The following is a 15587-nucleotide window of genomic DNA, read 5'->3' as shown; positions in this document are numbered from 1 at the left end:
CCCAGTACATCACTGGGGCCAAGCTTCCTGCCATCCAGGACCTCTATACCAGGCAGTGTCAGCAGAAGGCCCTAAAAATGATCAAAGACTCCAGCCACCCTAGTCATAGACTGTTCTCTTGGTACTGGAGCACCAAGTCTAGGTCCAAGAGGCTTTTAAACAGCTTCTACCCCCAAACCATAAGACTCCTGAACATCTAATCAAATGGCTATCCAGACTATTTGCATTGCCCCCCCCTGCCCCCCTTACTCTGTTGCTACTCTCTGTTGTTATCTATTCTTTGTCACTTTAATAACTCTACCTGCATGTACATATTACCTCAACTAGCCGGTGCCCCCGCACATTGACTCTGTACCGGTACCCAATTTGTAAGTCGCTCTGGATAAGAGCGTCTGCTAAATGACTTAAATGTAATGTAAATGTACCCCCGTGTATATAGTCTTACTTGTATATAGTCTTATTACTTTTATTTCTTATTCTTGTCTATTTTTTTTTTATTGTATTTTTTTAAACTGCGTTGTTGGTTAGGGGCTCGTTAGTAAGCATTTCACTGTAAGGTCTACACCTGTTGTATTCGGCGCATGTGACTAATACAATTTGATTTGAGCTAAATTTCAAGTGTCATAGCAAAATGTCTGAATACTTATGTAAATAAGGAATTTCTGTTTTTTATTTTGTATTAAATTTGCAAAAATATCTACAAACCTGTTTTTGCTTTGTCATTATCAGGTATTGTGTGTAGAGTTTTGAGTACTCTCCAATTGCCTCTCTCCATGTGTCTGAAACGATTTGCCTCTCCAGATGCAGTTGCTATTGGACACTGCCCGCAGAGGCCCTGGTGGTCATGTTGGAGCCTTCACCCCCGCCTTTGCCCCCGCTCTTTCCCTCACCAGCCTCCAGCTAGAGGCTGACCTTGGCAGGGCCTGATGGGGGGGGGAGAGCTCCACATCAGCCCACTGAACCAACCTACTCAGCCAGTGCAGGTTTACTGATGCCTGGAAACACACACACACACAGAACAGAAATACAGACACATGTGTACACACGGACAGGCACAGGCAGAGAACAGACACACACACAGAATGCACTTGCACGCACACACAGCCCTTGGACCAGGGGAGCCCCCCCAAGCTAGCAGATGTCCTGTCTCTCTCTCTCTGTTTCTCTTTTCCCTCTCTTTCTGATTTTTTTTCACTTTTTCTTTTTTCTTTTTTTCACCTCTTGATTCCTCTATCTCTCACTGTTTTGTTCTTATCCCATCCTCTCTCTCTCTTTCTGCTCCGATGTCACTCACTTTTCCTTCTCTTCTCTTCCCCTCTGTATTTTGTATTTCTTTCTCTGCAGGTCTTTGCCTTGCCTCCCTCTCTCTCCCTTTTTACTCACTGAAAACAAATGACATCTTTAGAACATAAGTAGAAGAATGGTCAAATCACGTAGCATTCAGGTCTTGTGTTTTAATTGCAAGGACATTTCAAGTACGTCTTTCAATATTCCTTGGAAGAAATATTGAAGTGGTATGGACTAAAAGAAGGTATGTATGCATACACTGAGTGTACATAACATTAAGAACACCTGCTCTTTCCATGACATAGACTGACCAAGTGAATCCAAGTTAAAGCTATGATCCCTTATTGATGTCACTTGTTAAATCAACTTCAGTCAGTGTAGATGACGGGGAGTAGACAGGCAATAGAAGGATTTTTAAGCCTTGAGACAATTGAGACATGGATTGTGTATGTGTGTCATTCAGAGGGTGAATGGGCAAGACCAAAGATTTAAGTACCCTTGAACGGGGTATCGAAGTAGGCGCACTGGTTTGTTTCAAGAAATGCAACACTGCTGGGTTTTTCATGCTCAACAGTTTCCTGTGTGTACTGAATCAAGAATGGTCCACCACCCAAAGGACAGTCAGCTAACTTGACACAACTGTGGGAAGCATTGCAGTTAACATGGGCCAGCATCCCTGTGGAACGCTTGTGAAACCTTGTCTATGCCCTGACGAATTGAGGCTGGTCTGAGGGCAAAAGGGGCAGGTGCAAATCAATATTAGGAAGGTGTCCTTAATGTTTTGTACACTCAGCGTATATGATTACTATAGGCAAAAACAGATGTACATGCATAAATAAATATACCTAGACTTACACTCTAGCAACTCACTAGGTAGAGCACTACCGTTCAAAAGTTTGGGGTCACTTAGAAATGTCCATGTTTTTTAAAGAAAAGCATATTTTTGTCCATTATAATAACATCAAATTGATCAGAAATACTGTGTAGACATTGTTAATGTTGTATATGACTATTGTAGCTGGAAATGACAGATCTTTTATGGAATATCTACATAGGTGTACAGAGGTCCATTATCAGCAAACATCAGTACAGTTCCTCTGTCCAGTGTCTGTGTTCTTTTGCCCATCTTAATCTTTTATTTTTATTGGCCAGTCTGAGATATGGCTTTTTCTTTGCAACTCTGTCTAGAAGGCCAGCATCCCGGAGTTGCCTCTTCACTGTTGACGTTGAGACTGGTGTTTTGTGGGTACTATTTAATGAAGCTGCCAGTTGAGGACTTGTGAGGCGTCTGTTTCTCAAACTAGACAGTCTAATGTACTTGTCCTCTTGCTCAGTTGTGCACCGGGGCCTCCCACTCCTCTTTCTATTCAAATCAAATCCAAAATTAAATCAAATCAAATTTCAAATCAAATCAAATGTATTTATATAGCCCTTCGTACATCAGCTGAAATCTCAAAGTGCTGTACAGAAACCCAGCCTAAAACCCCAAACAGCAAGCAATGCATGTGAAAGAAGCACGGTGGCTAGGAAAAACTCCCTAGTAAAAACTCCCTAGAAAGGCCAAAAACCTAGGAAGAAACCTAGAGAGGAACCAGGCTATGAGGGGTGGCCAGCCTCTTCTGGCTGTGCCGGGTGGATATTATAACAGAACATGGTCAAGATGTTAAAATGTTCATAAATGACCAGCATGGTCAAATAATAATAATCATAGTAGTTGTCGAGGGTGCAACAAGCACGTCCGGTGAACAGGTCAGGGTTCCATAGCCGCAGGCAGAACAGTTGAAACTGGAGCAGCAGCATGGCCAGATGGACTGGAGACAGCAAGGAGTCATCATGCCAGGTAGTCCTGAGGCATGGTCCTAGGGCTCAGGTCCTCCGAGAGAAAGAAAGAAAGAGAGAAAGAGAGAATTAGAGAGAGCATATTTAAATTCACACAGGACACCGGATAAGACAAGATAAATACTCCAGATGTAACAGACTGACCCTAGCCCCCCGACACAAACTACTGCAGCATAAATACTGGAGGCTGAGACAGGAGGGATCAGAAGACACTGTGGCCCCATCCGATGATACCCCCGGACAGGGCCAAACAGGCAGGATATAACCCCACCCACTTTGCCAAAGCACAGCCCCCACACCACTAGAGGGATGTCTACAACCACCAACTTACCATCCTAAGACAAGGCCGAGTATAGCCCACAAAGATCTCCGCCTATTTCTATTCTGGTTAGAGACAGTTTGCGCTTTTCTGGGAAGGGAGTAATACGCAGCGTTGTATGAGATCTTCAATTTCTTAGAAAGTTCTTTGTTTGTGGCCATTTTGAGCCTGTAATCGAACCCACAAACCCTGATGCTCCAGATACTCAACTATTCTAAAGAAGGCCAGTTTTATTGCTTCTTTCATCAGAACAACAGTTTCAGCTGTGCTAACATATTTGCAAAAGGGTTTTCTAATGATCAATTAGCCTTTTAAAATGCTATTGTGCCATTGGAACACAGGAGTGATGGTTGATAATAATTGGCCTCTGTTCGCCTATGTAGATATTCGATTAAATATCAGCTGTTTCCAGCTACAATAGTCATTTACAACATTAACAATGTCTACACTGTATTTCTGATCAATTTGATGTTTTTTTAATGGACAAAAAATTTGCTTTTCTTTCAAAAACAAGTCCATTACTAATTGACCCCAAACTTTTGAACGATAGTGTACATCTGATAACCTGCCTAAAATATGTAATTGTAGTCCCAATAGAGTTATAGACACAAACCTTGAATAAGGAAAGACATAGGGATACACCCAGCATAGAGCCAGATGATTCACTCATCCTAGGCCTGGACCAATCAATGAGACTCAAGTACATAAATCTGGTCCATTGAAGTTCCAGACACAAACCTTGGATAAGTAACCACATAGAGATACTCTCAGCATGGAGTGAGATGATTAGCACATTCCTGGCCAGTCATATCCCTTAATTAAATCAGGGGACTTCCTTGAGTCTTCTCTACACTCCAGAGAGGATCATCATCGTCTATATTGAGCCCCCTAAATGCTCATGTAAAATATATTGCTCAAAAAAATAAAGGGAACACTTTACCAACACATCCTAGATCTGAATGAAAGAAATAATCTTATTAAATACTTTTTTCTTTACATAGTTGAATGTGCTGACAACAAAATCACACAAAAATAATCAATGGAAATCCAATTGATCAACCCATGGAGGTCTGGATTTGGAGTCACACTCAAAATTAAAGTGGAAAACCACACTACAGGCTGATCCAACTTTGATGTAATGTCCTTAAAACAAGTCAAAATGAGGCTCAGTAGTGTGTGTGGCCTCCACGTGCCTGTATGACCTCCCTACAATGCCTGGGCATGCTCCTGATGAGGTGGCGGATGGTCTCCTGAGGGATCTCCTCCCAGACCTGGACTAAAGCATCCGCCAACTCCTGGACAGTCTGTGGTGCAACGTGGCGTTGGTGGATGGAGCGAGACATGATGTCCCAGATGTGCTCAATTGGATTCAGGTCTGGGGAACGGGCAGGCCAGTCCATAGCATCAATGCCTTCCTCTTGCAGGAACTGCTGACACACTCCAGCCACATGAGGTCTAGCATTGTCTTGCATTAGGAGGAACCCAGGGCCAACTGCACCAGCATATGGTCTCACAAGGGGTCTGAGGATCTCATCTCGGTACCTAATGGCAGTCAGGCTACCTCTGGCGAGCACATGGAGGGCTGTGCGGCCCCCCAAAGAAATGTCACCCCACACCATGACTGACCCACCACCAAACCGGTCATGCTGGAGGATGTTGCAGGCAGCAGAACGTTCTCCACGGCGTCTCCAGACTCTGTCACGTCTGTCACGTGTGCTCAGTGTGAATCTGCTTTCTTCTGTGAAGAGCACAGGGCGCCAGTGGCGAATTTGCCAATCTTGGTGTTCTCTGGCAAATGCCAAACGTCCTGCACGGTGTTGGGCTGTAAGCACAACCCCCACCTGTGGACGTCGGGCCCTCATATCACCCTCATGGAGTCTGTTTCTGACTGTTTGAGCAGACACATGCACATTTGTGGCCTGCTGGAGGTCATTTTGCAGGGCTCTGGCAGTGCTTCTCATGCTCCTCCTTGCACAAAGGCGGAGGTAGCGGTCCTGCTGCTGGGTTGTTGCCCTCCTACGGCCTCCTCCACGTCTCCTGATGTACTGGCCTGTCTCCTGGTAGCGCCTCCATGCTCTGGACACTACGCTGACAGACACAGCAAACCTTCTTGCCACAGCTCGCATTGATGTGCCATCCTGGATGACCTGCACTACCTGAGCCGCTTTTGTGGGTTGTAGACTCCGTCTCATGCTACCACTAGAGTGAAAGCACCGCCAGCATTCAAAAGTGACCAAAACATCAGCCAGGAAGCATAGGAACTGAGAAGTGGTCTGTGGTCCCCACCTGCAGAACCACTCCTTTATTGGGGGTGTCTTGCTAATTGCCTATAATTTCCACCTGTTGTCTATTCCATTTGCACAACAGCATGTGAAATTTATTGTCAATCAGTGTTGCTTCCTAAGTGGACAGTTTGATTTCACAGAAGTGTGATTGACTTGGAGTTACATTGTGTTGTTTAAGTGTTCCCTTTATTTTTTTGAGCAGTGTATATTTAATTGGTTCGAATTTGAGGCTACTGCATCATATAAAGAATCATCCCACAGGATCAGCTTCAACTAAAGAGAAGTAGAATATGTACCTAACATGGTTGAGGCTCACCAAAACTGTGTGAGGCTGCAACATTTATCAGCATTGTTTTGTGTAAAGATATGATGAATTTTAACTAAATAATCACCCTATTACTCAATGGAGCCATTTTTGGTTAAGGAAAGTGATTACATTAAATACAAAATGTTGAGTAATATCTTGTCTTAGTTGTCATGTTCTTCATGTCCGTGCCCTAATGTAGCAACTGTCGTCAAAATTGTTTAAAAGATTTACGAGATCAGACATATGTGACCCATCTCAATTCAGTCTTAATTTAGCAACATTTTAAATTGTGTTTTTTACATTGGATAAAAGTTTAGAAAGGTAGAGCTAGAAATTAGTATATGCAGTTGGAAATAACATTGCAGTTGGAAAGTAATTCTGCTTTGAAAGTTAATTAACTTGAAACCCCACTTTTGAGAAAATGGCCCTTGAATTTTTGGTACACCTTCTGGAGAGCTCTTCTTTGTCTACACCCATTCAGCATCGCTCACACCCTCTTAATCCTTAGCCCCATCCATCTCTTTAAGGATTCACATGTGAGGACATGTGCTAAACAGAGTGAGTAAGCTAGTGTAGTAAACAACGAAAGATTTCAAGACTAAAAGTTGTGAAAGTAGTAGCAAAAATAAACTTTATCTAGTCCTTGACCTATATCCTAATGACGTTGGTGCAGGTCATGTTGTTCTTCATATTACCGTCTCTGGATAACACAGGCTATATCAACATTTATTTGTCACATGCACAGGATACAGAACGTGTAAACAGTACAGTGAAATGGTTACTTTCATACTTGCAAATTAGCCATTTTAAAAATAGAAAGTGTCCAGATAAAAATATTTTAAATGATTAGATGATGCTTACCCAGACATACTTTGATGGATCATGTGAAAGAAATGTTATAACCACCCCCAGCCACATCTAGCTAAGTGAATGGGTCACTATTGTCTAGACATGTACACATTCATGAAATACAATAGATGGCCGCAAACACCCCCAGACACACCTGGCTAACTTGATGGGTCGTAATCATCTGGTGAAGTAGATTATTTTGTTTGGACGTGTAGAAGTAATCTAATGGTGCTTTAAAGACAACCGAGAACTCGGACAAATACAAGTTTACGACACTTTGATATCTCTAACTTGCAGCTGTTTAGGCTAAGTCTAGCACGAATTAGATTGAGCAATGAAGCCCCACTCGTGGTTTTCTTAAATGAAACTAGTTTTTGACAGTATGGCACACATTACCATGGAAGGATTTAGAAGGGAAGAACTCCCTCAAACTTGTATTCCAGAGTCTGGGATCCGCACTATATTCAGCTGTTGCAACAGCTAATTTTTCAATGGCTGTCCGCTGGTCACAAACACAAAAGGCAGCTTAAACATCTTCAATTAAACTGTTACTGTGTTAAAATACACATATACATTTGTGAACAACCACAATCCGTAAAGCTCAAATAGACAATGAGAGAGCATCAGTGTGATTCACATCAATGCACTATGTAGATACAGTATCAATAATAAGTGATATCCATATCCCCTGTAGGCTACACCAATGCTGTCGTCCTTACCTCTAAGTGTTTATTCAAGTTGAATAATCTTTGGATGCCGACAGTCGCACCACTGGATGAAATACGTAGCTGAGACTGTAGCCTACAAAAGCCTATTCCTGCAATCAATCAAAACATTTGGTGTCATCATCTTGGTCAATGACTTGTGGTCAGACTCACTCAGACAGAACAAATTTAAACTTGTGCCATTTTTTTGAATGCCATTGAGAAAACAGAAAGATGTCAAATAATTTTTGCACAATTTTAGAGTAATTCTAGAAGAATCATCTAATCACAACATTTTTGCTGGTAACAACAGATCACAGTTACAGATGTTTTTGTAATCAGTTAAATGTAATGGATTACATGAAATCCCTTACTCCCCAACCCTGATTGGTACAGTAGATTTGATGTGGTAAACGAGGAAATACTTTATTTATATTGTATGGAATGCTTGTGAAATAGACTAATCACCCTTAGTCTGGTCATAAAGGACTAAATTGTTCCGATGATAATACCAACCAGAAGGCGAACATATCTTGAAAGACTGGTTGCAAGCATCACTAAGGTAACACTGACATCATCTTTTAGGGGGCAGTAATGAGGTGACCAATAATGGCTGCAATTGAGATTGGCTGTGCGGTTGAATTTAGTAGTTATTGATGGTTTAATGAGACATCAACTGGTGATAATCTAGTGCCATCGATGGTCGCAATAGGGTCTGAAGGTTTTGGCCTAGAAAGCTATTATGACCCCTTTATGGAAAGATTAGACTCTCACAAACACTATAGTTTTCTCCGTTTGTTTTGCTTTACGACCACCACATGCATCTTTGGACTCGTCTGAAGTCGGTAAAGCCGATCTGCCAATTTATGTCTGTAGCGTCCAATGGCAGTCAATTAGTTATTTAAAACCTGAAAAATAAGAGACATTTAGGTTAATCGCTAAGCACTACTAGTCACTTATTCATCTTCATGTAATATCTTGGTGTAGTCATTACTCTTGTCACCGTCTCCATGTATTTGAAGTGTTGTTGTAGGATACATGTTGTAGGCTACATTTATCTAAGCTGCCCATGTAGCAGTAAATGCCAGTAATTATGACCCATTACAATTACCGACTCACAGAAAGCATCCTACCGTCCCCTCTCCCTCCGTCTGTCACCTCCTTCTATCCATCCCTTGACATCTCTCCTTGCAACTCTATCCATCCATCTATAAATCTCTTCCCTCTTTCAATCCATCCAGTGTTTTCCTCCATCCAGCCTCATCCTTTCATCCATCCCTATTCCTCCTTTTCCGCCGTTATTCCCCTCCTTCCATTCACTGTATCCATCCATCCATCCATCCATCCATCCATCCATCCATCCATCCATCCATCCATCCATCCATCCATCTATCTATCCATCCATCCATCCCCTCTATTCATGTGGAGATCATAATTCCGTGATGAAGAGTGTCAAGTGAAAAGACCAGATATCTACAGTAAAACAGGGGGGATATTAAATACGGAGCAGGTGGGCCAAGCTCACTACACTACTACATTGCAATCATCTCTCTTTCTCACTATAGTGTATAATCATCTGTGTGTGTGTGTGTGTGTGTGTGTGTGTGTGTGTGTGTGTGCGCGCAAGTGTATTATTGAATCAGTGTGTGTGTATGAGTGTGTCTATGTTTGTGTCTGTGTGCGTGTTTGTGAATCATCAGGGTAGTCTGTGATCCTATAGCGCTAGCTAGCTCCAGGGTCTATCAGTCATGCAAATGAGCCCTGGTTCCTTTACCTTAATTAACAGTCCCAGGGGACAGTGTGGTGAATAACATGAGCTCTCCTCTCCTCCGCTCTCCACTTTCCAGTCTCCAGTGACAGGCATTGCAGAGCACAACACAACACAATGTTTCATTAAGACTGACAATTGTGGGGAGAAAACAGAGATGGGTATGTGGTGGTGGTATTTGATAGTGGGTACCGATATACATTATGTGTATCAGTGGATGGGCCAAATAACATTTTGAGCATCAGAAAATAAAAAAATAAAAAATACAAAGAAATACAATGATGTGTATTGGGTTACTTACTCCTGCAAATGTTCACAAAAATATAGTCAGCATCCTACAACTACATGTTATTGGTAGCTCAGGAGCATAATTTCTACTTTGATAAATGAATTATATTCCACATTTCATGCAATGTATCTCTTTTTGCATTTTGTCTATTCTCTTTTCCCTTTGAATGGGGTAGGTCTCCAGTGTTCTTTCCCAGCCATGAGAGGCAGAGAGAGAGAGAGAAACAAATAAACCAAAATAAAAGAAAGTCTTCTCATGCTTTGTTGATAAAAACAAAGCTTTGACTCAATTTGGCATGAGGGTCTGCTATGTAAATTGATGAAAGGACTAGAACAGTGTGCAGCACCTGGCCTCACCCTACTAAAATCTGAAGTCAAATGTCTACTGTTTGCTGATGATCTGGTGCTTCTGTCACCAACCAAGGAAGGCATTTAGCAGCACCTATATCTTCTGCACAGATTCAGTCAGACCTGGGCCCTGACAGCGAAACTCAGTAAGACAAAAATAATCCAAAAAAGGTCCAGCTGCAAGGACCACAAATACAAATTCCATGTAGACTCTGTTGCTCTAGAGCACACAACAAACTAGACCTACCTTGGCCTAAGCATCAGCACCACAGGTAACTTCCACAAAGCTGTGAACAATATGAGAGACAAAGCAAGAAGGGCCTTCTATGTCATCAAAAGAAACATAACATTTGACATCCCAATTAGGATCTGGCTAAAAAATACTTTAATTAGTTATAGAACCCATTGCCCTTTATGGTTGTGAGGTCTGGGGTCCGCTCACCAACCAAGAATTCACAAAATGGGACAAACACCAAATTGAGACTCTGCATGCAGAATTTTGCAAAAACATCCTCAGTGTACAATGTAAAACACCAAATAATACATGCAGAGCAGAATTAGGACGACACCCGCTAATTATCAAAATCCAGCAAAGAGCCATTACATTCTACAACCACCTAAAAGGAAGTGATTCCTAAACTTTCCATAACAAAGCCATCACCTACACAGAAATGAGCCTAGAGAAGAGTCCCCTCAGTAATGGGGCTCTGTTCACAAACACAATCAGACTCCACAGTGCCCCAGGACAGCAACACAGTTAGATCAAACCGAATCATGAGTAAACAAAAAGATTATTACTTGACACATTTGAAAGAATTAACCCAAAATACTGCGCAAACTGGAATGCTATTTGACCCTTAACAGAGTACACAATGGCAGAATAGTTGACCACTGTGACCGACAGAAAAAAAACTTTGAATTGAATTTTTGTTACGTTACAGCCTTAAGTCTAACATTTTTTTTTTTTACTCATCAATCTACACACAAACCCCATAATGACAAAGCAAAAACAAGTTTTTATACATTTTTGCAAATGTATTAAAAAAAGTGTTTAATGTGAAATGTTAAAATCACATTTACATAAGTATTCCAACCGTTTACTCAGTACTTTGTTGAAGCACCTTTGGCAGCGATTACAGCCTTGAGTTTTCTTTGGTTTGATGCTACAAGCTTGGCATAACTGTATTTGGGGAGTTTCTCCCATTCTTCTCTTCAGATCCTCTCAAGCTCTGTCAGGTTGGATGGGGAGCGTTGCTGCACAGCTTTTTTTCAAGTGGGCTATCATGTGCCTTTTACTGAGGAGTGGCTTCCGTCTAGCCACACTAGCATAAAGGCCTGATTGGTGGAGTGCTGCAGAGATGGTTGTCCTTCTGGAAGGTTCTCCCATCTCCACAGAGGAAGTCTGGGGACCTTCCTGACCAAGGGCCTTCTCCCCCGATTGCTCAGTTTGGCTGTGCAGCCAGCTCTAGGAGTTTGGTGGTTCCAAACTTTTTCAATTTAAGAATGATGGAGGCCACTGTGTTCTTGGGCACCTTCAATGCTGCAGAAATGTTTAGGTACCCTTCCCCAGATCTGTGCCTCGACACAATCCTGTCTCGGAGCTCTATGGACAATTCCGTCGATCTAATGGCTTGGTTTTTGCTCTGACACCCACTGTCAACTGTGGGACCTTATATAGACATATATGCCTTTCCAAATCATGTCCAAATCAATTGAATATACCAAAGTTGGACTCCAATCAAGTTGTATAAACATCAAGGATGATCAATGGAAATCGGATGCACCTGAGCTTAATTTTATACTCATAGCTGTCACGCTCCTCTTCGTCTGAAGATATGGAGAAATTGCTGTCGGAAAAAGTGGACCAATACGCAGCGGGTTGCGTGCTCATCATATTTTATTTAAATGTGATCACCACAAAAAAACAAGAAACAATGACCGCCAGGAACAGTTTTGCAGGCTATATACAACGCAATGCAAAAACAACTACTCACAAACTACAACCAAAACACAAACCTATATATAGGACTCTCAATCAGAGGCAACAGAAAACACCTGCCTCCAATTGAGAGTCCAACACCCAATTACTTAGACATAGAAATACAAAGAACCTAGACATACAAAACATAGAACATAAACCAAAACCCGGAAATAATAAATCAAACACCCCTACAAAATTCACACTCAACCTAAACCATACAAAACAAATACCCATCTGCCACGTCCTGACCAAATTATAATACAATTACTCCCTTTGCTGGTCAGGACGTGACAATAGCAAAGGGTCTGAATTATGTAAATAAGCTATTTCTGATTTTTATTTGTAATACATTTGCAAAAATGTCTTAAAACCTGCTTTCACTTTTTCATTTTGGTGTATTGTGTGTAGCTGTGATGAGGAAAACAATTCATTTAATCCATTTTAGAATAACAAAATGTGGTAAAAGCGAAGGGGTCAGAATATTTTCTGAATGCACTGTATTTCCTCAGATTACACAGACCCACAAAGAATTTGAAAACAAATCCAATTTTGATAAACTCCCATATCTATTAGGTGACATACCACAGTGTGCCATCACATCACCAAGATTTGTGACCTGTTGCCACAAGAAAAGGACAACCAGTGAAGCACAAACACCATTGTAAATACAAACCATATTTATGTTTATTTATTTTCCCTTTTGTACTTCAACTATTTGCACATTTTTACAACACTGTCCATAGCCATAATATCAACCAACTCTCACAGTCTCACTGCAGAATTCCTCATTGTTCTCCAAATGTCAAATTGTTCTCCAAATGTCAAAAGTGTTTATGTTGCTCCTGCTGCACTTTCACATTCTATTTCTCTAAACGTCAAATTTAGAAAGTTAAGAGTTACATTTAGACAATCATTCCAAATGGTTAAGGTCAAGCTTAAAGTTTGGCATAGAGTTAAAACATTAAGTTTAGTCATTCATTCTGAATGGTTAAGGTAAGGGTTCAGTTTTGGGATAGGGTTAAAACACTAAGTTTAGACACTCATTCCAAATGGTTAAGGTTTGGGATAGGGTTACAACAAAAAATACCAAACCAGTGCCCATGACTGGGATTGAAAACACAACCTTCTGATCCAGAGTCATGGGATTACCCAAGCCTACTTGAAGGTAAAAGCACTCCCTGTTTCCCCTAGTGGCTGGTTTTTGAAGACATTTCCCGACGTCCTCAGGACATCAATAGATGTCCAATTTCGACGTCAATCTTGAACGATCTACCAGATTAATATAACATTTAAATTGTCTCTATTCTTTTGAAACGTTTGTGAGTGTACTGTGTACTTTAATTTCTGATAGGTTATTTCACATTTGTTTATTATCTATTTCACTTGCTTTGGCAATGTAAACATATGTTTCCAATGCCAATAATGCCCTTTGAATGGAATTAAATTGAGAGAGAGAACACTGCCTGCCTGGCTGCCTGAGTGGACCACGGAAGCGTTGGAAACCTCCCACGAGGGGCCCTGTGTAATTCGATGCATGCTGTTCAAGCTTAGAGTATATTGTCTTCCCATTGCTTATGAAGCCTCCACCCACTGGCCCACCCTACATTTAGCGGATCATGTGACATGGGCGGGTAGGCTAAGTCATTTGCAAGTACAACAGTTCTCTGTGCAGCTCCCCATTCATTTCCTGAGAACTGCGAGAGATCAGCAGCTGAGCGACAGAAGGGGAGGGAGCTGTGCACACAGAGAGAGAGAGAGAAAGAGAGCGAGAAAGGGGAGCGAGAGAGCGAGAGAAAGGACTGGAGAAGAGAACTGTTTCCTACAGCTCTGCAGCTTCTGACAAGGTCTGTGCAAATCTTTCCTCCTGTTCTTCTCATGCTGTGGTTCTCATTTGTCATGTTTGTGGGATTGTGTTTAAGTGTGTGTGTGTGTGTGTGTGTGTGGTTCAGCTGTCATAGCTGAACCACGTATGACAACTCCTTGTTACCTAGGTACCTACCGCACACTGGCTGGCTGGCTGACCATGCATGCCATTGTGTTGGGTTGCTGTCAGAAGGAAACTAAATCAGTGTAGCACTGGACTCACTGCTAGGGATTGGACTTCTAACACCTATTTTCAATGTGAATGCACAAGCTGTGAGATGATTATAATGAGGAGTGACTGTAGACATCAGCATAGCCATAGGTTGTGATGCCTTTAAATACTGCTTCCACCTCTGTATGTGTTCTTGGCAGTGCTTTAGCTTGTTTTAACACAAGAGTGGTGTATAGTTTGAAGTCATTGTTTTTTCTTCTGTGTTTGAGAAACAGTTTTTGCTAAATTAGCTGGTGAAGATTTGGGTGAGAGGACAGTATAGTAGGAGTCTGTCAGGAGAAATAGTGCAGGATCCAAACTCCTTAGAAATTGCCCAAAAAGTTTGCTGGTTGTCACAACTGTTTGTGCATGTGATAGCTGCTTCTGTGTTTCTGTGAGTGAGTGTGTTTGTGTATGACAGCCTTGTTTGCCTCCCGTAAAGAAGCAGCAGAACCACAGAGAGAGAGAGAGGGCTGTTAGCAATGGGTTAAACATTCAGAAGCTCGGGTAGCAGAGGAAGGACACTGAGGGGGAGGTGTGTGTGTGCGTTAGTATGTGTGTGTGTACGTGTGTGTGTATATGCGTTGGGCGGGTGTTGCATGGCTGGTGTCTTGGATGTCATCGGCAGTGGCTCTGACTTCCAGAGGGGTAATAATCATTGGTATTGATGGGTGTCTGTCACTGGGCTCAGAGGCTCAACTCAACCCAGGCAGGGCTATGGGAGGGTGGCTGAGTGGGGGCTGTGTGGTGGGGTGGCTGGCCCTGGCCTGTTCTTTTCAATTACAGAGGACTGGGCCAGAGCTGTCAGCAAAGGCATTTGTACACTGGGGGTTGGGGGTCGGGGAGAGGCAAGGAGGGGAGGGGCCCCCCAGGGGACTGAGGAGAGAGGGAGCTGGAGACTCTGGCCCCTGTTCCTGGGTCTGATGTGGAAACTGAGTACTGACCTGCGTGACTTTACCCCTGTGCTGGAGAGAGGCCCCGTCCCTGCCTTCAACACTGTGACAGCCACAGGGTGTGTGTGTATGTGTGTGCTGCTCAAGGGTATTCATGGAGCCAGATTAGTGCTCATTTCAACTCTCACTTTAAATCCATTTACCATGGGCCCCTTTCACTCAGCAATAGTACGCTTTAGAGGGGGTAAATTACGTGCCTTAGCATTTACACTGAACATAATTGTCAAATTTATTAAGTCACATTTATACAATATATTGTTATTGCAAATATTAAAAACATTTATACACAATATAGTCTTGGGCAAAGATTTAGCCTAATCCTGGACTAAAAAGCCTGCCCAATGGAGAGATCCATTGAAATACCTTTTTAGTCCAGAAAAAGGCTGAATCTCTGTTTGGGAAACAGGCCCAAAGTTATGTACTTCACATAGGTTACTGAATTTTATGGAACAAAGACATACTGTAGATCACGTTCAATGATTTGGAGGAAACATAATAGAATATAAATTGAAGATGATGAGAAAAAGTTGAAATTAGGTTTCTGACCATTTGACCAAGCTTGTAATCCCACCACCGCTATCAATC

The 15587-nt window shown here is 42.1% G+C and overlaps 1 protein-coding gene across 1 annotated transcript in view; it reads left to right on the top strand.

Moving 5' to 3' along the window:
• The first annotated feature begins 10693 nt into the window (after positions 1 to 10693).
• Positions 10694 to 15587, top strand: part of LOC115161466 (Krueppel-like factor 12) — a 189973-nt gene continuing 185079 nt past the window's right edge. Inside the window, exons 1-2 of the mRNA XM_029712456.1 lie at positions 10694 to 10750; positions 13611 to 13819. Coding sequence (XP_029568316.1) covers positions 10694 to 10750; positions 13611 to 13819 — 266 coding nt within the window. The remainder of the gene's footprint in view (positions 10751 to 13610; positions 13820 to 15587) is intronic.

This window comes from Salmo trutta, chromosome 24 (assembly GCF_901001165.1).
Source record: "Salmo trutta chromosome 24, fSalTru1.1, whole genome shotgun sequence".
Classification (NCBI taxonomy): Eukaryota; Metazoa; Chordata; class Actinopteri; order Salmoniformes; family Salmonidae; genus Salmo; species Salmo trutta.
This window is presented reverse-complemented; position numbering and strand designations above follow the sequence as displayed.